The 26516-nt window shown below is 36.9% G+C and overlaps 1 protein-coding gene across 1 annotated transcript; it reads left to right on the top strand.

Annotated features, from left to right (window-relative positions):
• Positions 1-539: 539 nt before the first annotated feature.
• Positions 540-26516, top strand: adgb (androglobin; the record flags this gene model as incomplete). The annotated part of the gene is made up of 27 exons (XM_079376491.1): positions 540-608; positions 1313-1487; positions 1630-1717; positions 2812-2953; positions 6402-6444; positions 8050-8233; positions 8372-8435; positions 9040-9153; positions 9446-9554; positions 9646-9778; positions 14089-14203; positions 14758-14901; positions 15199-15340; positions 15431-15553; positions 17459-17552; positions 17835-17966; positions 18128-18281; positions 18371-18558; positions 18705-18871; positions 20331-20449; positions 20682-20793; positions 23584-23741; positions 24481-24636; positions 24723-24801; positions 24897-24978; positions 25383-25566; positions 25691-26516. 27 exons carry the CDS (start codon positions 540-542, stop codon positions 25877-25879), a joined length of 3459 nt encoding a protein of 1152 aa, XP_079232617.1. The 3' UTR covers positions 25880-26516.

Here is a 26516-nt window from a genome sequence, read left to right as displayed (position 1 = left end):
AGCTGAGTGTGGCCCATTTCTTTTCTTTTCCCCCCTATTCCTTTTGGCCTTGAGCTTGATCATGTAACAGTCAGGGCACTGATGGCCTGATAAGAGATCCGAGATGGCCTTGGGAGATTAAGATCAAACACTGATAATGCAGTGCCTCTGTTCCTTCCTCTACGCTGGAAGTTTGTGTGCTATGTGAATTAGGAAAATATGGCTTGACAGTTTACAGTGCCCTCTCCGCTGTTCACGCCTTTGTCTTTGAAACTCATGCCTTGATCTATCCACTCATTCTCTCTTCCTCTTATTCAAAATAGACTGCACTTCATTCATTTCATTATACTTTAAGTATTAAAGAGACAGAAGCCTGACGACGGGAAAAAAGTTCAGCTTAGATTTTGCGGGCCTGCAAAGTTTTTCGTGCAGGCCTGCAAAGTTTTTCGTGCATATAAAGTAGAAATGACACCTCTTTCATGTATGCTTCTTTTAGTCCTTTTCACAAACGCTCTTTCTCTGTCTTTCTTTCTGATTTAGCCACTGGTCCTCTTTCTCAGATGGTAGTGTGTGCCAGTTACCAACCCTTGCATCTGATGGAGAATAGAACCTCAGTGCTTACAAAGATGGTAAGCACATCTTTTTCAATCCGTAGAATATAGACTACCTTTTACAATTTGAAGGTTAGTGATTTAGTGAAGTCCATACTTCTGTCTAACATGGATGCATTAAATTGATCAAAAGTGACAGAAAATACATATTTTTAGAGATTTTAAAGATTTTTGTTTCGAATAAATTATGTTATTTTGAACTTTTTCATTAAATATTCTCTCTCTGAAAAAAATCACTATATTAGAACTGAATTCTAAATGATTATATGGCACTAAAGACTGGAGTAATGACTAAAAATATTGTAATAGTATTTTACAGTATTTGTGTTTTCACTCTATTTGTGATAAAAAAAAAAAAATGCAGCCTTGGTGAGAATAACTAAAAAACTAAAACTATCAAATCTTACTGAGCCCAAACATTTGAATGATATATTATATTATATTATTATTGAATAGCATGAAAATTGGAACACCTATGTGATGTGCTCATTCGACATATTAGTTTTAAAATGGTAGCCCCACCCAGTTTGTTTGATATGATGCCTCCACGAGCATTTACCTAAAGCTCATTAATGTGCAAACCTGCCCCAAATGGTACTCTCCCTCCCTCAGTCTTAAGCAATATTTGGCTCCGTTTGGATTAGTGCTGGGCCTGACTGTCTAATCCGTTATTAAGTCTCTCTTCTATAATCTATGATCATGGTGGGTGGTTTGTTCTCCAGGCTGATTCGTCTGAGAGTCTGAGGCAGTATGGGCTCTCTCAGCTCTTCAGTCACCCTGTGCTGCTCACCTGCACTCGAGACTGCCCCCTGGTGGCCCCTCCTAAACCTTCCCCAGTTCCTCAATGGAAACTCATCAGGCCCCGCAAACAGACTAATATTACTGATGAACCCAAGGGTAAGATATGTGTTTTTGTGTGTGTATGTTTTACTTTCTCATGTAATTATTTTTATATATATTATGATATTCATATAATAATATTTAAAAATGATGATACATAATTGATCTGCTTGGATCAAACTATGCTTTTGCTATTTAGAACCCCCTGTTCAGAAGCCAGAGAAGTTCGTTGAAGTTTCCACCCCCTTTATCAACTTCAAACTCATGACTATGGCTGCACATGACATGTAAGCTGTGTGTGTTTGTGTGTGTGTGTGTGTTTGTTTGTACTGCAGACTGCGCTACCAATTACATTACAGCAAAAATAGCCAAGCTAAGCTGAAAACTATTCTTTAGAGATGTATTTACTTGCAGTACAGAAACATTTACAAGCTGCTCATGCAGGTGTTTAACCTAATAAACACCTTTATTGCTGGCAAATCATAGGATGCCTTTCCAGGTATAGTTTCCAGAAGTTAATATAGGGGAGGACAACCAGAAACACTGTGTGTGTGTGGTGAAGCTTAAAGGAATAGTTCACCTAAAAATGAAAACTCATGTTGTTCCAAAAGTGTTGGGCTTTCTATTATGTGAGGGAAACAAAATCTCAAAATCTTTATAATCATTTTTCTGATTCATTCAGCAAACATGAAACAAAACTTTACTATATTTTAAACCTCATTTAAAACCATAAGATTGAATTGAAAACTGGTTTGTGACTGAGTCATTCGAAAGAACTGACACAAAATTGATGTACGTGCAAATCAGGACTCGCCAGTTCTGATTCTGGACAGTAGTGAATCTACTGCCAAGCAGTTCATGTACTGTATGTATGTATGCATATAGTATGTATGTGTCCATTTCTCTGTACGCCAGGTGGTAATGAGTACTTTTTCATATCAATCAATCCACAATTTCTCAGATCCGCCAACAGGAAGCAGGAACCTAATGGAAAAGTTTTGGTCTGTCATGTCAAAACTGAACCAAATGGCATGCCTGCTACCCACCAGGCATGAATTATTTAGAGTGTCTGAATATGAGCTTTGTTTTATTTCCAGGTATTCAGTTGCACGTGTGAGTACATTAGCACAGTGTGTGCTAAAAGCAGTAATTGGTTGTGTGGGAGAGTCAAACAGGGACAGAGACTGTGTCGAGGTTCTCATTGTACTGCTCTTGAGCACAAGACAGTATTCAGTAACACTTAAGTAGCCTGAAACTCTTTAGAGTATGACACATTTTTGCTTAACCTCAGGAAGTGGTGCTTTTGTTTGATGTTTTTCTAGGATATAAACACAAGATAGTAATGCTTGTAATTAAATACAGTGTTTGTGTGTGTGTTTAGGGAGCAGGGTGGTGTAAAGAGGCATGGATATAATTCTAATCTGACCTCCTTCTCTGAAATGGATGATAGTGAAGATGACCACACTAAGAATGACATTACTCAGAGCAGCCTAAATGCACTGGACACCACTGAAACCACCCAGGTATCTCTGAAAGAAATGGATATGTTTTCTTAAACTATTATGTGATTGGTGCACCACCGTTTAAAAGTCTGGGGTCAGTAATTTTTTTTTTTTTTTTACTGTTTTTAAAAAAAAGTCTCCTATACTCATCAATGCTGCATTTATTTGATTAAAATACAAAAAAAACAGTAATATTGTGAAATATTATTACAATTTAAACTAACTGTTTCTATTGTAATATATTTTAAAATATAAATTATTACTGCAGACTTCAGTGTTTTTCAAAATCATTGTCCTTTAAATTATTTTTAATATGCTGATTTGGTGCACACAAAACATTAGTGGCATTAATGTTGAAAAGAGTTCTGCTGTTTTGTTTTTAAATATTTTCAGATATTTTGAAAAACAGAAAGTTCAAAATAATAGCTTTTATTTAAAATTGAAATTTTGTAACATTATAAATGTCTTTCACTTTTGATCAAATTAATGCATTCTTGCTAAATTAAAGTATGCATTTCTTTATCTTACAAATCTTACAAACCCAAACTTTTGAACAGTATTTTATGTCATATGAATGGTGACTGCTCTCTCTGAACAGATGCTGTCGAGGGTATGACTGTACTACAGGGGTTGCGCTGTGTGCTCTGTGGCAGTGTGTTTCAGTTTATGCCATCTGTACAAACAGTGTGCATCAAAATGTTCTGCTTTCTGGCTGTATTGCGACTGGTGACCGGGAGGCTGAGGCTATGACATCCTCTAACGCCTCTCTCTTTCCAGCTCCAATGTCATTCTGCCTGTCTCCCTAATCAAGAGAGCGCCTCTGGCAGATCCAGTATTAGAGAGATAGAGAATAAGAGAGAGAGAATGGTAAAACACGCGTGCCTCGTTGCATAAAAGGACAGGTCATGTCCTCGGAATGATATAAAAAGCAGCACAATTACCCTGTCAGTCATCAGAGTGGATGTCTCACAAGGGGTTCAGCTTAGATCGGACTGAGACAGCTTCCATGTAGTTTGTAAGATAAGTGGCCGTGTGTGCATGTGCCTGTGGGATATAACTGAATTGATGTACCCTTACAGGAATAGTTCACCCAAAAATAAAATCATTAATGTCTATTACTTACATTATTTACAGTGGCTCTGACCTTCTGTGGAACACAAAATTTGACTCACTATTTATACTGGCCTCTCTTTTCCATTTTTCTTTTCATTAACATTTGTTACTTGAAATAAAGAACTTAAACTTCTAAAAACCTACTCTTACCCCCGGTTTCACAGACAAGGCTTAATCTAGTCCCAGACTAAAATGCATGTTTGAGCTGTCTCAACTGAAAATATCTTGCTCTGACATATCTTAAAATATGTCAGTGTTATTGTTCTGTGTCAAGATGCACACCTGTAATGTTTTCTTCTAAGGCATTTTTGTAAAAGTTGCTTAAATATCTTAATTTAACTAAGGCCTAGTCCTGGCTTAAACTAAGCCGTGTTTGTGAACCGGGCCATAAACTTATAAAAACCTAAAATTAGAGATGTTTCCTTAGCAACTAGCTAAAATAAGTTCTAAGTCCTTAAATTACTTAAACTTATGGAAGCCCATTTCCGCCATGGAAATAAAAATAACAAAAAAGTAATTGCAACTTTTTATCTCACAATTGCGAGTTTATATCTCCCATTTCTGATGTTTTTCTCAGAATTGCGTGATATAAACGCACAGTTGTGAGATAAAAAGTCAGAATTGCGAGATATAAACTTACAATTACGAGAAAAAAGTCAGAATTGCGAGATACAAACTCTCAATTCAGACTTTTTTTCTCACAATTGTGAGTTTATGTCTCTCAATTCTAACTTTTTGTTTCTCAGAATTGCGTGATATAAACTTGCAGTTGCGAGTTATAATGTCAGAATTGCGATTGCTAATTTCTTGCAAATTTTCTTACGACTGGAAGTTTATTTCTCACAATTCTGACTTTATAACTCACAATTCTGTGTTATAAAGTCAGAATTGCAGGATATGAACTTGTAATTCTGAGAAAAAAGTCACACAATTGTGACTTTATATCATGCAGTTCTGAAAATAAGCAAAAATTGCTAAATGCAATTGCAAGAAAAAAAGTCATTATTATGAGATCGCAAAAATCACAATTACCTTTTTTATATATACTGAGTGGTGGAAACGGGCTTCCGTATAAACTAAAACAAACAAACACAAAGTGTCCCCCCCAGCACTATGGCATAATTCTCCTTAAGAGTGTTAATGAGAGAAGTACTATTGGTGCTTTTCATGTTCTTTTTGAAGCTTGAGTGACAAAATGTTCATTTTATCATTTGTTTCAGGGGTTTGGAACAACATGAGGTTGAGTTAATGAGGACAGTAAAAAAAAAATGCTTGTTATAATTTACTCACCCTCATGTCATTCTAAAACTGTATGACTTTCTTTCGCGTGAGGAACACAAAAGAAGATATTTTGAAGAACATTGGAACCAAACATTGGAGCCCACTGACAAAGCACCGAGACATTTCTCAGAATATCTTCTTCTATGTTCCACAGAGAGAAGAAAGAATATGGTTTTCTTTTTTGGTTGAGATCACCTGATATATTTTAGACCTATATTGAGTTTCTGATAATGTTGTCAGCTGAATTAGGTATGAACAGGAGCTAGTTTATTACAGTAATGTGTGGAATGCACCCTGAAGTGTTTACTACCATATTAAAAAATTGCATTTAAATTGCTGGACTGCTGGTTCTCTTCTCTTCTCTTCTCTTCTCTTCTCTTCTCTTCTCTTCTCTTCTCTTCTCTTCTCTTCTCTTCTCTTCTCTTCTCTTCTCTTCTCTCTTCCTCCATTCCACTCTCCCCTTCTCCTCACCTCAGATCCTTGGTGAGTCACAGTCTATCTCTGAATCACTGGCGCTGTCGTTCGTTAGATGTGGCGTAGAGAGAGCCTCTAATTGTCCTCCACATTTAAATTGCACAGTCGGACGACTCCTCAGGCTTTAAAAGGCTTTCTAAGTGACACGAGGTTGGGTTCAGTCATGGGGGGAAAAAGCACATTGGACAATTTTCTAAGGCCTACAGCTGTATTGTTCCCATGGCATCACACCGGCTTACTTACAAGGTTAAAAAAAACTCACATTCGAATAGTTTTACAAAAAGGTGTCTCAATTAGCAAGTAAAGACTGACGTGCTAATCAAATCCCGTGTCCCCTAATCCTGTCACCATCCGAGTGCCCTTAATGTTTATGGCACTCGTTTTCCTGTGAGCAGTTAATTGAAGGAGAAAACCCTTTCTGGTGGGAGTCCAGATGTCAGATTAGAGGATTTCTCATCGGCTTCTGGAAGCCAAACGGGCTCAGCGCATGCTGACTGGATGAATGTGGACGTCCTCTGTCTCCACTTCTTTCCTCTGCCCTCTTCTGCCATGTCTCTCTCAGCTCACCCTGTGCACTTTTTATCCCTCCATTTCCCCCCAGGTAACAGCAGAGGACAAGAAAAAGGACGACAGCATCGCCAACGGTGAGATGTGTCTCCGTAAGCAATGCCACAGCTCAGTCCACCCTGTCACTCAAACACATAGCGTATATGTTTAATGCTCATATTCCCCAGTTATACATGTTACGTATCGCAGTAATTTTGAGATTGAAAGCTGACCTGGAAACACTTCAAGCTAAATATTTTTATTCAAATAATCCATGCCATCATTTATAAGTGTTTTTTTTTCAGTTGGAAGATTGGGAAAGCATTACTCATTTTCAATTGAGTGCTTCTGGAACAATGTGCAATACAATGAAAGTGAAGTGAAAAGAATGAATTTGTAAAGGCAGACGTTAATTCGTCTCACTTATCTCCCTCAAGTCATTGTTTAGCCATCAGAGCAGTGAGGCTAATAGCTGCTGTAATGATATGATAGCTGGCTGCCTTCACAATTGCACTATTTACAATTTCTCTGCACAATTTCTGGTTTATCCCTCTCTTCCCCCATCCAATCCATCTTCTTTTCATCAGCACAAACACAGATGCAAACACACACACATAGACCCATGGCATCATCTCTATCTCTGTGATCATGATCATGCACTCGCCCCTCATCACGACAGGCCAATTATGTGCTTTCCCAGAGAGCCCAGTGTGTTGCTTAGTAACACCTGTGGATAAGTAAATGGAGTGAATGGCTTTGCTACAGCACCTATATTATCATGGTCTAATACGTCAGCACAGCACGCTCCGTGTAATGACTTCAAGCTGCAATGTATAACAGTATTCTCAAAACTGGCATAATGAATTGAGTGACACCAATAAAAGAGCGTTTATAAATTTTATACAGTGCATGACTAGCTAAATGAGCTTTGCTGATTGGTACCACTGAGTCAATCATGGCATCTTCATGAAAAGCTAATCTATCCTAGAAAACTGTTTTATGCTGGTTTAGAATGTTTCATTTTTATTCTCAAAGTAGTTGCTTGCTTGAAGTTTAAAATTTTTACAGTTGACATGAAATGAAAAATTATCTAATTTTCTAAATGCATGTTATTTGTCTTATTGACAGATAATTGACAGATTATCTATGCGTAAATTGTAAGTCTGCCTCTATCCAATCAACAACGATATATAGTACCAAGTCCCTGCCCTACTTTTTTCTTTCAAATGATTGGTTTCACTTGGACACACATCATAATACAGAAGAAAATATCTGTTGCTACTTCTGTTTCATTGCAACTTTAAATTTCAGTAGTTTCCCCAAGAGTGCACACCTAATTCCCATTGTTAGGTCCTATATTGATAACTATATAATGCTAAATGAGCAAGATTGTCAATACAATGTTATTTTACTGTACATATTTCCATAGTTGTTTGAAAGGGCTGTAAAAAACGTTAAGCTTTTTTTGTATGTAGTAGCAATGCTAATATAGTATTTCTCAATGTTTATTTAGATAATCTCATTTCAAACATCTCCTTAGAAAATTACAAATCACTTTAAGACTTGGTTACTTGATATTGTAATATGGCCTTACTATTTCAGCACTGAAAAAGGCAAGGTCACTAATGTGTATTCCTACTAGCATTGCGTACTTGTTTTGTAATAGACTATTGTATAACATTTTTTTTTTTTCAATCTTCAAGATACGGAAGAAGTGAAGTCAACTTCAGGCCCTGACAAAGAGACAGATGGAAAAGATAAGGAGAGGCTACAGACAGCCAAAGAGTCCAGCGGTGCATTGCTTCTGTCCCAGGATGCATTAGCATCAGACAAACCCCCGCTGCTGGAGATTTGGGTGGACCTGCACAACTTCACTAAATGCTTCCAGTAAGGGTCAATCATATCCAACAATAGCCTAAGCCATATTATGCTAATCCTTTGCTATTTTGTCAAATTAACTCTTCATGCTCTTAAATTACTATTAAGCTGTAGGCTACAATATTCTAATAATCATGTGTTTTGCAGGACGCTGTTGGTTTTTCATAAGCCAGATACTTATGCACGTCAGTGTAAGACATCACACTTTAAGGTAGGTTTTTGAAGGAAAAGACAAACTTAATATTAAATGTAATATAGTAAGATTTTTACTAGTGTATACTGAAACTAATAAATATTCATATTTTTTTTACATGTGGGGCTCCATTTAATTGTAATTACATCATTAAAGTAACGACATCAACATCAGTTAAAAATATTTGTGCTGCTTAATATATGTGATGCACTTTTTTCAGAATCAACCAACAAATAGAAACTTCAAGAGAACAACATTTATTTGAAATGGATATATTTTGGCATTATAAGTGTCTTTACTGTCACTTTCGATCAATTTAATCTGCCCCTTGCTGGAAAAAAAACCCAAACACAACAGTTTGCTTAATGGATAAAAAAAATCTAAATTTAACAAATGCTTCCCTATTACTCTTAATATTCCCCATGAGTCTGTAGCTGTGGTAACTGTAATTTGCTTCCTCAATGGGTGTATCTATGACATTCAGAATGCATTATCATAAAAACACCTAATATAACCTGTTGTTGTGCCATTTATAATTGTGCTTGGTATAATTATGGTATCTGTGGTGGGAGGGATGTGCTGTGTTAGGAAAGAACATGAAAGTGACTCAATTCTCTCTTAGAACTCCATCTCCTCTCGGCTGTCTGCTGCTGCATTGTCCAACGCTGTGGCCTCCACCCACTCTGTGTCCGCTCATGCTAGACAACCTGATTCAACTGCAATTGTTCACACACAGGTACACACACACACACATAAACACAATGGGAGGTTTTTGATAACCATGCTGTTTTTGCTCTTCTTTCCCTATTTTACTGTAATGCTGGTGAGCTGGACTTTTTTTCAAACCTTATCCACTGAGAACATGTGGTTTGATTTAATATTTGGTAATTACTGTGAGTGTGAGTTTATGTAATGGTGTGTGTGTGTGTGTGTTCTATTTTCTCCTGAGATGCATACAAAACCGAAACGCATTAATAAGGCGTGTGCTGATGCTGTTCCATTCTGTCCATTGTTCTTGCTTCTCTCAGTCTGCAGATGGGAAAAGTACTCACTTCCTGTTTGTAGATAGCCTGTTACCTACAGAAATTGTCATTGGTTTCTCAGCTTTGGTGCACTGGGGAGACAGTGTGGAAGAGAGTAAGGACAGATAGACATACTGCACACACCCGGTTTGTCTGTTTACAAGAACAAGGATCCTGTCTAAAGTGTGGTTCTGTTTTGTGTACAGAAAAGGAGTCATCAGCCAGGCCTGGTTCTCTAATAGCTAAGCCTTTCTCATGGAAGAGCATAGTCTCGGAACTCCCTGTGGTGCAGATTCAAACTACTGCTAGTAAAGCTGCGTTGCTTTCTCTTCCTCCAGGGTAAATATATCACCAGAATTGCCAAATTTTCAGCACCCATTACTCTAGATTCATGTGTCACATGATCATTCAGAAATCATTCTAATATGATTTCATATATGATTCTAATATAATTGATTTGGAGTTCAAGTAACAGCATTTATTTAAAACAAGTTGAATAAAAAAAAACAATGAATAAAAAGAAAAATAATAATTTAAATTTAAAATAATTTAAAAATAATAAAAAGAAATTACTACACTATTTTAGGTCAATATATAATAGATATTAGTAAGGTTAGCACCATATTTATTTTTTGACAGCAATGAATATAAGGCTGTTAGGATTGGAAGTACAGTGTGTTCAATGGATTGTACTGTTGTTTAACAACATGTTAATTGTTCAGCTGACAAAACATTTTCCAAAAGACTTTTAGTAGACAAAAACTCCATTCCAGCTTTGGAAGTGATCTAAGTGATCTAGGACCTTCGCCATTGCAAATACAGCCTCATTACCGTCCATATAAAATATTATGTCAGATGTTCTTGCATCAGTTGGAGCTCAGTGTGCTATTTGGAGCATTTTTAAATCATACAGTGATTCATGTTAATATCTTTTGCTATATAATATATTGATAAATATTATGGTGTATATACACTCACCTAAAGGATTATTAGGAACACCTGTTCAATTTCTCATTAATGCAATTATCTAATCAACCAATCACATGGCAGTTGCTTCAATGCATTTAGGGGTGTGGTCCTGGTCAAGACAATCTCCTGAACTCCAAACTGAATGTCAGAATGGGAAAGAAAGGTGATTTAAGCTATTTTGAGCGTGGCATGGTTGTTGGTGCCAGACGGGCCGGTCTGAGTATTTCACAATCTGCTCAGTTACTGGGATTTGCACGCACAACCATTTCTAGGGTTTACAAAGAATGGTGTGAAAAGGGAAAAACATCCAGTATGCGGCAGTCCTGTGGGCGAAAATGCCTTGTTGATGCTAGAGGTCAGAGGAGAATGGGCCGACTGATTCAAGCTGATAGAAGAGCAACTTTGACTGAAATAACCACTCGTTACAACCGAGGTATGCAGCAAAGCATTTGTGATGCCACAACACGCACAACCTTGAGGCGGATGGGCTACAACAGCAGAAGACCCCACCGGGTACCACTCATCTCCACTACAAATAGGAAAAAGAGGCTACAATTTGCACAAGCTCACCAAAATTGGACTGGAAAAATGTTGCCTGGTCTGATGTGTCTTGATTTCTGTTGAGACATTCAGATGGTAGAGTCAGAATTTGGCGTAAACAGAATGAGAACATGGATCCATCATGCCTTGTTACCACTGTGCAGGCTGGTGGTGGTGGTGTAATGGTGTGGGGGATGTTTTCTTGGCACACTTTAGGCCCCTTAGTGCCAATTGGGCATCGTTTAAATGCCACGGCCTACCTGAGCATTGTTTCTGACCATGTCCATCCCTTTATGACCACCATGTACCCATCCTCTGATGCTACTTCCAGCAGGATAATGCACCATGTCGCAAAGCTCGAATCATTTCAAATTGGTTTCTTGAACATGACAATGAGTTCACTGTACTAAAATGGCCCCCACAGTCACCAGATCTCAACCCAATAGAGCATCTTTGGGATGTGGTGGAACGGGAGCTTCGTGCCCTGGATGTGCATCCCACAAATCTCCATCAACTGCAAGATGCTATCCTATCAATATGGGCCAACATTTCTAAAGAATGCTTTCAGCACCTTGTTGAATCAATGCCACGTAGAATTAAGGCAGTTCTGTCAAACACAGTATTAGTATGGTGTTCCTAATAATCCTTTAGGTGAGTGTATATATATATATCTATATGTATGTTATATATTCTTATTTAAATATACACGTAATATATATTCAGCTATTTATATTACGAAATTGAAAAACAGATTGATATCAGTGCTGTGACAGTTGACACTGTAATGTGAACTATTGCAGTTGTTCAAATCCAAAAAAAAGCTCTCAACATCACTACCAAGGTTCATGTAATGCATTGCGCTCTCTCTTAGGAGCCCAGAACAGAAGAGAGAGATAAGAAGATGGGCTGAGATACAGAAAGAGAGAGAGATATGACCCAGTCTGCTATTTCTAGCAGCATAGTGGCCTAAAAGCTGGAAGCCTACATTCAGAGGTCATACTGAGGGAAGGGGAGGGCCAAGTGTAGGCACATCTGAATAGTTTTTTGAGGATCATACATTCAGAAAAAAAGAATGTAACCAAAAGGCTCTCTCTTTCCTTTGTTCTCTCTCCCTCTTTCTCCACCTAATACTCCTCGGTGTTGAGAAATCTGATTTCTGTCGACAAATTATGTAAAGCTAATATGTCATTGCAGAGCTGGTCCAGTTTCGTGGGGGTTTATGAGGGTGCTTAAAAGGCGTAAGAGCAACTTCAGTTGAAATTGTAATAATAGCTTTTATAAGCATAAGGAGATTTTGCTGACTACAAATACATGTACGAAATCCCTACATCATCACTAGTAACAGTGCATGATCTTGCAAATCAGTCTTCTAATTTAAAGTTATGAATTAGGAGTATTTTGCGACTTTGCTAGCTCAGTCTTAATGGGCCATATGTGCTTTACTCTTAGTCATATGATCACATATGATCAGTGTTGGGAAGGTTACTTTGGGAATGCAATAGGTTACAGATTACAAGTTACCCCACTTAAAATGTAATAAGTAGTGTAACTACATTAACAATTACTTTATTAATGTAGCTGATTACACTTGATTACTTTTCTAAATTTCTAATGATTTCAACTGTTAATCATTTTCAGGCATGTTAACCAGGCAGGGATAAGCTTACAGTAGTGCTCAACATTGATTACTGTCAGACTTTCGAAATCTTTCATCACTTGAATTAAGATTATAATATTTTAATTTTAAAGGAGACACTGGATGAAAAATATCTTCATTTGTATATAAATGTGTCTTATCAGCTTGTGGACACAACCACCCTACAATGATAGAAATTCACTGCTTTTTTAATCCCCCAAAAACCTAAACAGTCTCAATTATCAAGCCATTTTGATTTTGGAGTGAATAACCAGCGCTCTCTCCACCCTCAATACCATGACTGAGGTGAGACCCTTGACCAAGGCACCAAACCCCCAACTGCTCCCTGGGTGCCGTGTGTGTGTGTGTGTGTGTGTGTGTTCATAACTGTGTGTGTGCACTTGGATGGGTTAAATGTAGAGCACAAATTCCGAGTATAGGTCACCATACTTGGCCACACGTCATTTCACTTCACTTTCACTAAATTCATTTATACCTGGCTGCGCAAATCATTTTACTCCAGACTGTTTTCTGAATGAGGGACAATTCAAGGCAGGTTTTGTTAAAAAGTTAAAATTCAAGGATGGATCACTTTCACAGAAGAGAGGGGCGGGGTGAGCAGTGCTCATTAGCATGTAAAGAGATATGCACCGAAATGAGTCACTGTGAACAGATGTTTTTGACAAGGTAAAAAGGGTGTTGTTTTACACGACCACTGAAACCATTTCAAGAAGACCCTAATGAATCATACCGCCTTGTGGAAAATACGCATCCGATGTCCCCTTTGAAGCACAGCCACCACAAAATCAGACTTACTTTAAAATCATGCTGAGGTTAAATACAGATTTAAAACTTATAACTTATAGCTATGATACTGTTTTTGAAATCAAATCTTTGCACAGCTATGACAGGAAAACTGGAATCTAAACAATCCCTTAGAAAAAAAAAGTTAATCTTAAAAAAATAAAGCATATACATAAACCCATATAGGAAATATAAGAGTTATCAGATAAGCATGTTATAAACTTCCGAAACATTGGTGTTTCATATTTTAGAGCAGTCACTGCAATTTCTGAAAGAAATCAATTAAGTCCCACACTTGGGAGTGTGTGTGTGAAAAAAATCAGATGTGTAATCCTTAACATTTTCATAAGTAACTGTAATTTAATTACACTTTTTTTCTCAGTAACTGTAACTGATTACAATTACTTTTATTTTGTAATTAAATTACGTAATTCCGTTACATGTAACTACTTACTCCCTAACACTGCATATGATCACATATTAGATGCTGTAAATGATTTCAATAGCATAAGCATTTACTCCTGGTTGTAAGTGTGAAGGCATGACTATAAAAATAGATGTAAGTTCATATAGATCTGGCAGTTTATTTGATTAAAATTAGATCAACTTATTATATACATTTTTTTCAGTTTAACACTACAGACCAATGTCTATTAAAAAACACTATAAAATTTCTAATCAGCTGTTTTTTTCTTACTAGGCGTCATGTTCTTCATGTGCACACAAGTGCTTCATTGGCAGTCCACCTACATCTATTCAGCATGTCTCCTTTTGTGTTTGGTGATGATGAGACTGTTATGCCACACCTTGACAAGGCATGCACACATTAACACACACATTTGTCACCCTTGACAACAAAACCAGTCATAAATCACACGGGTATATTTGTAGCAATAGCCAAAAATACATGTATGGGTCAAAATGATACATTTTTCTTTTATGCAAAAAATAGATATTTTGTAAATTTCCTACCGTAAATATATCAAAACTTAATTTTTGATTATTAATATGCATTGTTAAGAACTTCATTTGGACAACTTTAAAGGATATTTCCTCATTAATTAGATTTTTTTTGCACCCTCAGATTCCAGCTTTTCAAATAGTTGTATCTCAGCCAAATATTGTCCTATCCTAACAAACCATACATCAATGGAAAGCTTATTTATTCAGATGTATAAATCTCAATTTCAAAAAATTTACCCTTATGACTGGTTTTGTGGTCCAGGGTCACATTTGCTCGAAGTTGCATTGACTAGTCAATTAATCCATTAGTCCTGCCACTGGTCAGTGTATCAGTTTTTTTATACCAGCAACCATATGACAAAAAAATCTCAGTTGTTGTGCTTTGTTTCTCTTCTGAATTGACAAGGAGAGTCTGAGGTTCTGTGAGCAGGCTGTAATGATCATGAGAGCCCTGGGTCGAGTGATCAGCTGCTTCTCAGATCCAGAGGAACTACCATCAGCCACCAAAGAACTTGAGAATACCCATGGTGTAGGCATACAGCAACAAAGGGTGGGTTATACACAGGCCTGGTGCAATGGGACGGACTCTTGCACCCTATGCTAGACCACTATGAGACCAATCGATTGTGTTTGAACAAACTATTTTGCATTTCCTTTTGAATTTAACAGCCACAGAAACACCTTCATTATTTAATTAATAAAATATGTGCTCTTTCAGAATTTGAAATTGAGCTCTTCATGACTCATCAGATCACTAATGTTCATAGCACTGTACCACCGAGCATGGCACTGACTGACTGACTATTGGTTTCATACATATTTATATACTAATTTTTGTCCCATACAGGTATTCATTGAAGCTATGTATCATATGTTTTGCTCTGCTCTGGGGCGGAAACTGACCTCTGAGGAGCTGTTTGCGGTACAGACTCTGACAGGAGACCCATTACCACATGGCAGCAATGATAAAGCCTTGGATGCACGATCAGGTGAATGTAGGGCTAACAGAGTCTCTCTTTGGGTTTAGACCTATTATAGAATGTGGCTCATCCTGACTTTATGTTTTCTCACTGTAAAAGATGACACTCCAGAGCGTTGGAATGGCAGACAGGCCACAGACAAAGAAATGCAGGCAGCTACAGTGTTGCAGGCAGGTTGGAAAGGATACCTAGTCAGAGAGATCCTCACTGCAGCAAGACCAGGTAAAGTCCAGCTTCTCCTGAAATAGATATAATGATACCTGGTAGAAATGGAAGACTGGAGACACTATATTCAATAATTTATGCCAATTGTCTTTGCGATCTGATTCATACCTTTGCTCTCGTGGTCAGTTATGTCTGACATCTGTTCTGTGGGTTTTTATGTTCGTGAGAGAGAGAGAGCTGCAAGGCCCTGGAGCTCATACTTATCAATGAAGCTGCCAGTCATTCTAAGCGAGTATGACAGCAGAGAGAATAACACACCTCTCCATCTGGCTCCATACCTCCAAGCACCACTCCATCCCCAGCCAGACAACATGAGTGACAGGGAGAGTGGCCGAGAGAAAGTGAGAAAGAAAGAAAAATGCAGCAGTATCAGAAAGGATGAAGGGAAAGTGTGAGAGGAAGGATAAAAGAAGGAGCAGAATCTTACTGAGCAAGATAATGTATATTTCAGGAAGCAATAGCATCCGGGAAGCTCAAAGAATCAAAACATGCAAGCAGTCTCTAAAGATCCTAGTATTGCTCATTAAGCTCTATTTATCTCAAACAACTCATTTATTGTTTGAAAATTACAGTGTAGATCCAGCAGTCACACACAGTTGAACAGAACTATATTCAATAGACTTCAGAAGTAGGGATGGACTGATCATGTTTTTCCAAGGCTGATTACAATTTTTTTTTTATCGAGCAAATGGGATGATTTCGACTGCCATTTTTTAAGCAAGAGACAAGAAAGAATGAACTACCAAGTAAACATCTTGCACTCTATTACAGGCTGAACCGGCCTTTAATAAAAATATTAGTAGCCATTTGAAATTAGAGACAAACATAGATGCGACATACATATAGTATGAGCAGTTTTTTTTTACTTTATTTAAATTAGTGTAATTTCAAGATTTAAGGCCAATACAGAATGGTATGGCTTTAGCTTTGTGAAATTATGCTTCATAAAACATACCTGCACAAAACAAAAACTGTTTCCTTCAGAAAAACATTCATATAAACCCCCAGCCTTAATTCAGTACTTCCAATATTTCGAGCATCATTCTTGCTCTGTCCTGGGACAGTGATTTGTCTGGTGGTGCGTCTGTGCTCTCCTCTTTGTATCAGTCACCAGTGTGTCCAATTCTGTTCTGTTTACAGACTTAGTCATTTTTCCTCACAAGTTACATTTTGGGAATTATTGCAGTGCAGTTTGTGTTCATATCCACAACAGCGATCACCTGAAATAAAACAAAATAAAACGACTAGTTGAGATATACTGTATAATATATAATATATCTCAACTAGATATATAATATATATAATGATATATATATAATATATTTGTTTCTGGCTAACGAAAAAAATGGCAAAATTTGATTAATGGTCTAGTTGTGCAAAAAAAAAAAAAAGTTTTTTAAATATATGTTTTATCTGCACAGCCAGGTGGGAGCTGGTACAAGGTGACATTGTATCTTCTTCTTGGCTGATGTCGTTCTCTATATCTTTCTGAAAGTGTTTCTGTCATTACAACTTTCATTCACAAATGAGCCTCAGAACGGTTTGTCTCCTACCTGTCAGTATGAAATTAATTTCATTTTAGGGGCATTTATTCTTTCTAGCACTCATTTGGCAGTAGATGGGGCAGATATAATAAATATCATTTTATGTGAGAGGAGAGAATATTTCAATGAACAAAGCCAGACCTGGCTGGTAAAATGATTGGCATTATAGAAGCAGAGGGATTGAGATTTTTTTGAGTTCATTTATCTGTCACAGAGGCTTTTCTGCATCATCTTTTAATCTAAAACTGGGCCAAATCTAACCATGTTATCCAATCCAGTTTCACAGCTCCAAGGTGAACGTTGTGGGTGTTTATGAGTGCTTATTACGGTGTATTCATGTTTGTTTGTGTGTTCTTAGGCACCAAGGAAAATCTGAGCGTCGCTAAAACTCTGCAAGAGATGTGGGCTCCCATGGAATCCGATCTAGAGAAACATGCTGTATCTTTACTGAGGTGAATTATTCATTTTAAAGAATCATTTCTCTCCATTGTGTCTCTCGGTGGTACCATCTGCTGTTTACTGTCTGTGTGCCTGGCTTTAGATGTGGGGAGGGTATGTAGAGAGTGACCTCTGGCCTGGGGGGTGAATGTGGCATGTGTCTGGGCTCAGTGGGTGGGTGGTATCTTCTCCCAGTGCTTGTAGCCTTAACCTAGTCGACTCTGACAATCTGGGTGTCATAGGCGGGTTTTGTCTGCTTGAATCTTTATCCAGTACTAAGTGTACATTTCTGGTAGACACATGGTTGCTAATGGTGAAGGAATAGCAGAGCTGTACCCCTGTGGTGAGGATGAGTGCAACAGAATAACATTCACTGACTATTCAGTGCCCGTACCAGAGGTGGCGAACTCCTGGATTCTGATCTTCAGGTCAGGACGCTCATTTTACACTTTTAGCAAACCAATAGTTTACTAAAAAATATATATTTTTATTAAGAAATACAAACTTTGAACTCAAAGTTTGCTTGTATTCTTAAGCTATTTCTAATCCTTACGCTTAAGCGATTTTTCTTGTCTATTCTCATTTCCAGGGAGGTGTTTCATTTTCCTAAGAACATTCTGCTTGTTCCTAAGATCTTCTCCCCTCTTCCTGTATGTATTGTGCATGTCATCAATAATGACACTTTAGAGGAGATACCCAAAGTCTTTAACAGGGTGGAGCCATACATATACACCCCAAACAAGGTTTGTCTCTGTCAATGGAACGACTCTGTTTTTTTTTTATGTATACATTCATTTTCTATATTGTATGTCTTCTGTTTCACACTCCATAGGATGGTTATACATTTGTTGCTGAGGCGCAGATTGGAGACACGCCTGTGATTGGAGGAAAATGGCGAATGCGTCTAATTGGCTGTCGGGAACCCCTGCCACAGCTGGCCAGAGACACACCAAGCAATAACTTTTCTGTAAAAGAGTTGAAAGGTTACTACATCCTTAATCAAAAGGACATCATCTGCAGGTACATGCATAAAGCGTACTAAATAACAGCTTTTATATAAATATATTACGTTGAAGTTATATTGTAAGAACTACAGAGCTGGACAATCAGTTGTTGCATCAAGACTGATCTAAACTGTGTGTGTGTGTGTGTGTGCTTTCTGCCAGGCATGTTGTAAAAGTCTCCAGTGATCACAGTGCTACTGTGCAGTTTCAGACTTCAAAATCAGACGTTTACATTAAACTCAGTATCCTAGACCATGAGAAAGAAGTCGCCAGCAGTCAGGGCAAAGGGCATGCCATCATTCCAGTCTACTGCTTCTTAGCCAGCAATGGTTTGTGCACACACACACACCACATATACATCTATCTGTCTGTCTGTCTGTCTGTCTATCGCTTCGTTATAAATTGATACGTGTGGAAAAAATCCTCTCCCTTCTACCAGGAACTCTCTGTGGCCTCCTCCTAGCAACAATAATTGCAGCCATTTCAAGTGCAAAATAGTTTAAGACGTGCTTTTTTGAGGCATTAAATAATGGCACAAATGCCAGTAATTTGACAAGCACAAACGTTATTAAAATGCATTGCGTGATTCATTTGAACACTCTCCTCCAATAACTTTTGCGTCTGTAAGGGAAACCCCTACAAATGCATATTCAATAAGGTCAGGTGCAAAAATAACTGTGTCCACGCCTGTTCAGTGCTAATTCGTCACTGCGTGTCTTTAGTAAAACCTGACAGTACAGTTTTAACGCCAAAAGACAGTTTGCGCTGGCGCAAGGTGTTAGTAAAACTGTCCCTTTGTGGTGGTGTTCATGTGCGTTCAGCTCGTGAATATGATCATATTCACGTTCAGCTCGTGAATATGATCTATCCGACATGACTTGAACATGTCTGTCCCTGTCCATGTCTGTCTGTCTGTCTATACATTATAATTTTGGAACTTTGAAAGAAATTTTTAGTATTTTGTCTCTTTGGGGCCAATCAAACAAGATGCGTTTTTGCTTTGAAAATTCAAGATGTGGGCAGTGGTATGGGGAAAATCGCAAATGTCAAGATGTTTTTTTTTTTTTTTTAAATTTAAGCTTTTTAATTTCATTTATGTTTTTAAAACGCTGTATCGTGCAAGATGCTGCTAAACACGCTATTTTTTTGTCAAATTAAATGTCTTTACTGCCTCAATTGAATGAATCCTTTATGAATAAAAGTATTTCTTTCAAATAAATATAAACAAATAATTTTTAAGGGTAGTATATTTATAGTGGCCCCAAAAAGTAATTGGAAAATTTAAACACTTAATGGTATGAATGTCATTGCATTCTACACATTTGTTTTTTTTTAGATTATAAATAATAAAGAAATAGATATGAACAGTAATTATTAATTGATCAACTTAAACTTGAAATTAATTATAATCCATAGATAAAACTAAGAAGAATATTGATACACTTACTGTCAGTTTTCAGTAATTTTAATAACTTTGGGGCCACTGTAGGCATTTTTAAACGGACGCATTTACGCATTTCGAACAAATCACATATAGTCTGTCACCCAAACACTGTGATGTTCCTTTAGACTCACAAAAACTAAGGTATAGTTTGTACCCCTTTCTTTTCCTTTAGTCCAAGTGTTCTTGTCCACCCACTCCACATTTTGTCTTAACACATATTCACTTTATAAAGTCACTGTCTCAGTTACTTAGCTACAGCCTGACTCTGCCAGCTCTAGAGTATATTTATAGGGTGTTCATTTGTGTCTGTCTGTGTGTGTGTGTGTGTGCGTGTATTGTTGCAGGCGGTTCTGTGGCCCAGGCGGGGGCGAGGCAGGATCAGGGCAGCCTTACAGCAGAAGGGAGAGTGACAGGAGGGGGCGGAGGAAAGGAAGGGAGTGACCAGCACCCTACAGACACACTGGTACCTGTCACCACAGACATCTTCTGCTGTCACTTTAGTGTGTGTGTGTGGTAGCATCTGAACTTCTAGTTGCAAAGTTCTAAGAAAGAATAAACTATTTTTCTGATTGTATATATATTGAAATCAGTCCGTTTGTTTTTGAATTGATGATCTTGTATAGTTTACATGCCCTTTATGTTCATTCACTGAAATTTCTTTCTGATGTTTTATAATTGTGTGTATGTGTCTTCAGTTTCATAAGTATTATATACAGGCGGAGGTGTTACAGGAGAGCTGGCCTTTAGATGAAGCTCTCTCCTCCTTCATCCAGAAACTCAGAGACATAGAGCGCAATGAAATGAGAGGTACGGTCAGTCATACAGAAGATGTCAAGTGAATAATGCAGTGTATTGGACACGCATATTGTCCTTCATTGATTAAAATTTTAGTGATTCATTTTTACATTTCTATTTAGTTTTCATTGATTATAACAGCAACACAAATTGGACCAATGACAGAAACGATGACAGACACAACACTTTATAAGAAGGCATCATAAAATAGTACCAAATTACCTTAAAGACTGGACTCTGTCTCGTTTTACCAAAGCACAGCAATACAGGACACTGCAGTACTTTTTGACAGCGAAATGTGCTAAAGATGTGCCTTTGCTGGTTGATCCAGCCCTGATGATTCAGACTGCATCCGCTCAGTTTGGCAAACAACTGCCTGCTGAAGTTTGTGAGGTTCATGCCAACGAATCTCATGTTTTTGATGTTGTTTGTATCAGCAAAACAAGATTCTAAAATCTTGTTGTTGTTTTTTTGGTGTTTTTTAGTAGTAGAAGCCAGGCTTGGAAAAATTAATTGCATTAATAATTGAAGTAATTTTATCTGCCATTCTAATTAGTTTTGATTGCTGTTAGCGGTTAACATTAAGAATTTAAAACTCTTGTTTTTATTTATTTATTTATTTTTTTAAATATAATTTTTTTTATCTTTATTGAAAGCATTTATCACTGCTTGTTTTTGTTTATTTTTATTTTTATTTTTGTAGTAGAAGCCAGGCTTGGAAAAATTAATTAAATGAAACAATTATCATTTTGTCTGCCATTCCATTCAGTTTTGATTACCATTAGCAGTTAACATTAATAGTTTTAAACTCTTGTTTTTTTTTTTTTATATTTTTTAATATAACTTATTTATCTTTAATTAAAGCTTTTTTCATTGCTTGTTTTTGTCTTCGTAATAGATTTTTATTTATTTATAAATTTTTTGTAATCCTTGTCCCAGACTCATCTGGCTGTATGTGATTTGAATCTCTGCTCATGTTTTCTCATTCAGTCTGAAGCATACTGAATAGGCTGACTCTCATCCCACCTGTGCTTCTTTTGATTAACTGAGAGCTGGCCGTCAAAAATATAATGGAAGCCTACTAAATTCATCTGTTTGTGGTAAATAGGGAGATGCGATTTGCTTTGCCCTTGGATGGGTGACATAAGGTCATTTGCTGTGGGTCAGCTCAGTGGAAGAGCTGAAAACAACCTTGATTTTATTGAGGAAAAATTAATAAGCAGGAAGCTCATAGAAATGGAAATGGAAAGGATTGAGATGCAGGGAGAGGAAAAGAGAGAGCTAGTCTATTGGATGCTTGTGTATTGTGAAGTGGTAGTGGAGATGAACTAGTTTGCATGATGGCCTGGCTCCAGTAATAATATTAAGATTCTTTTGTCCTCCAGATCCCTTGATATTAAATGTATTCCTTGTTTTTTTAGTTTTTTTTTTTTATTGTGAATCCATAATTAAACTGAATCTAGGTAGTTAAATGCCTCGGATTGGGCTTTTATCACTGGTGTGAGTGTGTGTAGATCCACGTGTGCTCACTGTACATTCGCAAGCATGTGCGTCACAATCCACACGTGCCTCTCGTTTCATTTCCTGATAAGCTTGTGTAAATGGGTCAATGGGAAGTCAAATGAAGTTGGCTCTTGGCCTCTGGTGCCCTGGGAAGTATTTCTGTAGGAAAGAGAATTGAATTAACCCAGTTGAGTGGCTCTCAGTGGAGCAGGAGCCACCCTGAAAAGTTACCACACACCAATCAATAAATGCACATGGGAACCAGGCCCAGTGCACTGAACTCTGCCGGATGTTCATTAGGCACATATAGAAGGCATGCAGTATGGCCGCCCTTTGGGCTTCCGGCTGGAATGACCTCTATGCTTATTTCCAATGCCCTGTGTCTGATATTTGTGCAGGGTTTTGTTGTATTCACATATCATATATATCCATTTTATATATATATATATATATATATATATAAAATGGATTAATGTTCATTTTTAAACATGAAACATCTCTTAAATGAAGTACAAATCACATCCCTGCTAATGACACTATTTTACATTTAATCTAAGCATAATTGTTAATGAGCAGTTGACAATCCACACTCAAACACCCAAAATAGCTCTCTGTTATACTGGTTCAGTCTCATATTCTCAGTGAGTTGGGATATACAAAGAGTGAGCTGAGACTAAGTGACATGTTGGTAACACTGTGCTGTCAAGAGAGCACAGTGTGATTAAATCAGTGATCAGGGTTCTGTGATGGTGTCTTTATGGATACTGAGGGTGCCCTAAGTAAACTATCCAGTAGGATGTACTCTTACACATAGAATAACTGAAGAAGGTGAAAGAGATTTAGTTCTGTTTTTTAAATAGAGCAACACTGCCATCTAGCAGGATCTACATCTGTATTTACATTTCTAAAAGTCTCAGGATGCTTTGAATAAAACACTTTACTTTAAAGGTTTTAAGTGTTATTTTTGTGGAAATGGTTTGCTTATTAATATAAATTTACTTCTTATAAACATTTTATAAAATATATAAGTACTAATTTTGTAGTTATTATAAAATGACTCAAATTGACTTATGAATATGAACTTCCTTGTTAATATAAATATTGACAAATGACATGCCTTATATTTACAAAAATAAATCTTGAATTTAAATGTGTTAATCATGTATTCAGAATAAAAGCCATTTTATCATTAATTTTATTTTATAGAGATACTTTTGGCTCACTTTTGATTGAAGACCTCTGTACTTTTTTTTCATTCTGTATCATCTTATCTGTTTGATATCTATTTCTCTTTGGCAGTGTTTGGGGATATTTTGGATAGCCCATCTACGCCTTTGGGTACAGACCAACAAAACAAAGAGGCCCAGAAATCTGCTCCCAAATCAACCCAAAAGGCCAAGGAACGAGACAAGGACAAAGATAAACTAACATCTAAGTCAAGCTCCATTATGGAGCAAGTCAGTACAGTATATGTGTGTGTCTGTGCATGTATTTTAATGTCAGTATCGAATCCCACCATATGTTTAAATCATTCGCCCCCATATTCTCCTAAGATATAATGTTTAAATTTATACATTTGAGGACTTTTCCGGTTAAGCTCTGATACAGTGTCTCTTTGTCAGAAATGTAAGAAAGAGACGTTATATTTTCAAATTTTTAAAAGGATGAGTTATAAGTATACACTACCATTCAAAAGTTTGAGGTCAGTGTTTTTTAAATATTTATATAGTTTTTGTTTTGATTCAGCAAGTAAATTAATCAAAAGTAACAGTAAAGTTGATTATACTGTTAAAAAGATTTCTATTTCAAATAAATGCTGTTCTTTTGAACTTTACATTTCTGAAAAAAATGTAGCATGGTTTCCACAAAATTATTAAGCAACTGTTCTCAGCGTTGATAATAGTAGAGCACCAAAATGGCATATTAAAATGATTTCCGAAGGATCATGTGACACCGAAGACTGGAGTAATGGCTACTGAAAATTCAGCTTTGCCATCAGAGGAATACATTTAATTTTAAAATATATTTGGTTACTTTAAATTGAAATAATATTTTACAATATTACTAATTTTACTCTATTTTTGATCAAATAAGTGGTGTTTAAGAGACTCCTTTTAAATAATAATAAAAAAAAACATCTTACCGACCCCAAATTTTGAACAGTACTATAAATGTCTTGTTTATTTGTGTGTGCAGAGTTTGGATGAGAGTAAGCCCCACTGGACCCTGCGTGTGGTGAGTGACCACAGTGAGGCAGGAGGTATAGAGGTGAAGAAAGATACTGAGAAACTAGAGGAGATCAGAGCCATGAAACTGGCCTGGGAAGCAGCTGAGCCCGGCAGAGCAGCAAAGGTACCACATAACTGGAAAGGTAGAAGTAAATCTGCTCTCTGTGCTCAAACAATCCTGCATGGGTATCTGATTAGTTTGTTTTGAAGGCTCATCAGACCCGGCTGCGCTATCTCAAAGAGTTGCAAGAACGTGCGGAGAGTAAAGAGCCTGTCATAGCTGAAACAGGTTACACACAAAGATACACACAACCAGATTGTTTTAAACAGTTTTATAGGGGCATATTACACGGGCCTAATATTTTCAATGTTTGTATTTTATAGACAATCAACCTCAGCCCCAACAGAGTGGAGAATTCATACAGAACACTGACAAAAATTATATTGATTTTACGCCATTTATCAGGTACCACTGTTATATTATATTATATTAAGTTCAAAAGTTTGGGGTCAACAATATAAAAAAATAAGTTTTTGTTAATCAAGGAAGCATCTATTTAATCAAAATTACAGTAATAATATTGTGACATCACAATTTGAAATAACTGTTTTATACTTTATTTTATATTTTAATACATTTTAAAATGTAATTAATTCCTGTGATGGCAAAGCTGAATTACTCACATGAATTCAGATATCATTCTAATGCTGATTTTGTACTTAGAAAACATTTATTATGATTATCAACGTTGAAAAGCCTCCTTGCTTAAAAAAAGGATTAATTTCTTAAAAAAAAAACCAACCCCATAGTTTTGAATGGTAATGCATATGATCTTCTCTTTCTCTCATTGTTTCACTCTTTGTTTGAAGGAAGTCTTTGTCGCAGCCTCGTCTGAAGGATGAAGTGTTGGAGGAGGAGCAGAGGAGGGAACGCTCTGAGAAGTTCCAAAGTTTCCGCCTGATCTGGGACAATATTCTGGAACAGCGTAAACAGGAAAAAATTGCACGCAAGGAAATGATGAAACGACAGCTAGAGACTTACATTGGCTTTCAGGTTTGTGACGTGTCGATACTATAAATGCAGATTTACACCACACAAATTCATTGTTTTTATTGTTGGTATTTGTACAATAGCAGAGGAGTCATTAGAAAAAAAAACATTTGATTGCCTGTTATAGGACTCAATGGATGTATATCGGCAAAAGATGCTGCAGGCTCGTGAGGCATTCTGTTCCCGCATCCTAAAGGAGCAGTCACATAAGAAAACGGAAGAGCCACCTATGGAAACAGTCGAAAAGGTTGAGCTAGAGAAAAACCCTACTGCGGTCCAGTCAAGTGGACGTAAGAGTGGGGGCAAGAGGAAGTGATCTGACCGACCAAAATTTCATAGCTCATTCTAATATTACTCTTCATTTTATTAAGAATATTGCATTGCCTGTCCTTTTTGAAAATATATTAAGATAAGATTTATTTTGTAACAAGTGAATTCAGTTTGTAAGATTAGCATGCAGAGTCACCTTTCACTGTCAGGTTATCTTACTCTGTGATTCTTTATTTAAATGGTTAATGTCAGGATTGATTTGAGCAGCTCTGAAGGACAGCCTGTCTCAGAGTGGCGGATATTGTTTCCCAGAAGACACAGCAAGATTAGTTCCAGAATATTATTGTTCCTATACACTCAAGCTAATTACTACATGCCAATTTATTACATACTTTACAGATGAAATTAAATTAAAATTAATTAGATCCTTGTATGGTTTGTATGGATTTTTTTCTAGTTAAAAGAGTTTATTTATATATTGTATCACATAGCCGCCATGAGATAAAATGTGTGAGTGCTGGAACTTAAGCACAAAATTAAGCTGTGATAAATGATCTATTTATTACTATTTAGCCATCATTTGAGATATTTGAGGATATGTGTTACAACAGAAATATATAAATCATTCCAACATGTTACTGTTAAGTGAAGGTACATTGTCAATATAAAGAGCATTTGATTGG

This window comes from Barbus barbus, assembly GCF_936440315.1.
Source record: "Barbus barbus genome assembly, chromosome: 24".
NCBI lineage: Eukaryota > Metazoa > Chordata > Actinopteri > Cypriniformes > Cyprinidae > Barbus > Barbus barbus.
The sequence above is the reverse complement of the archived record's forward strand: the minus strand, read 5'-3'. Positions and strand labels throughout refer to the sequence as shown.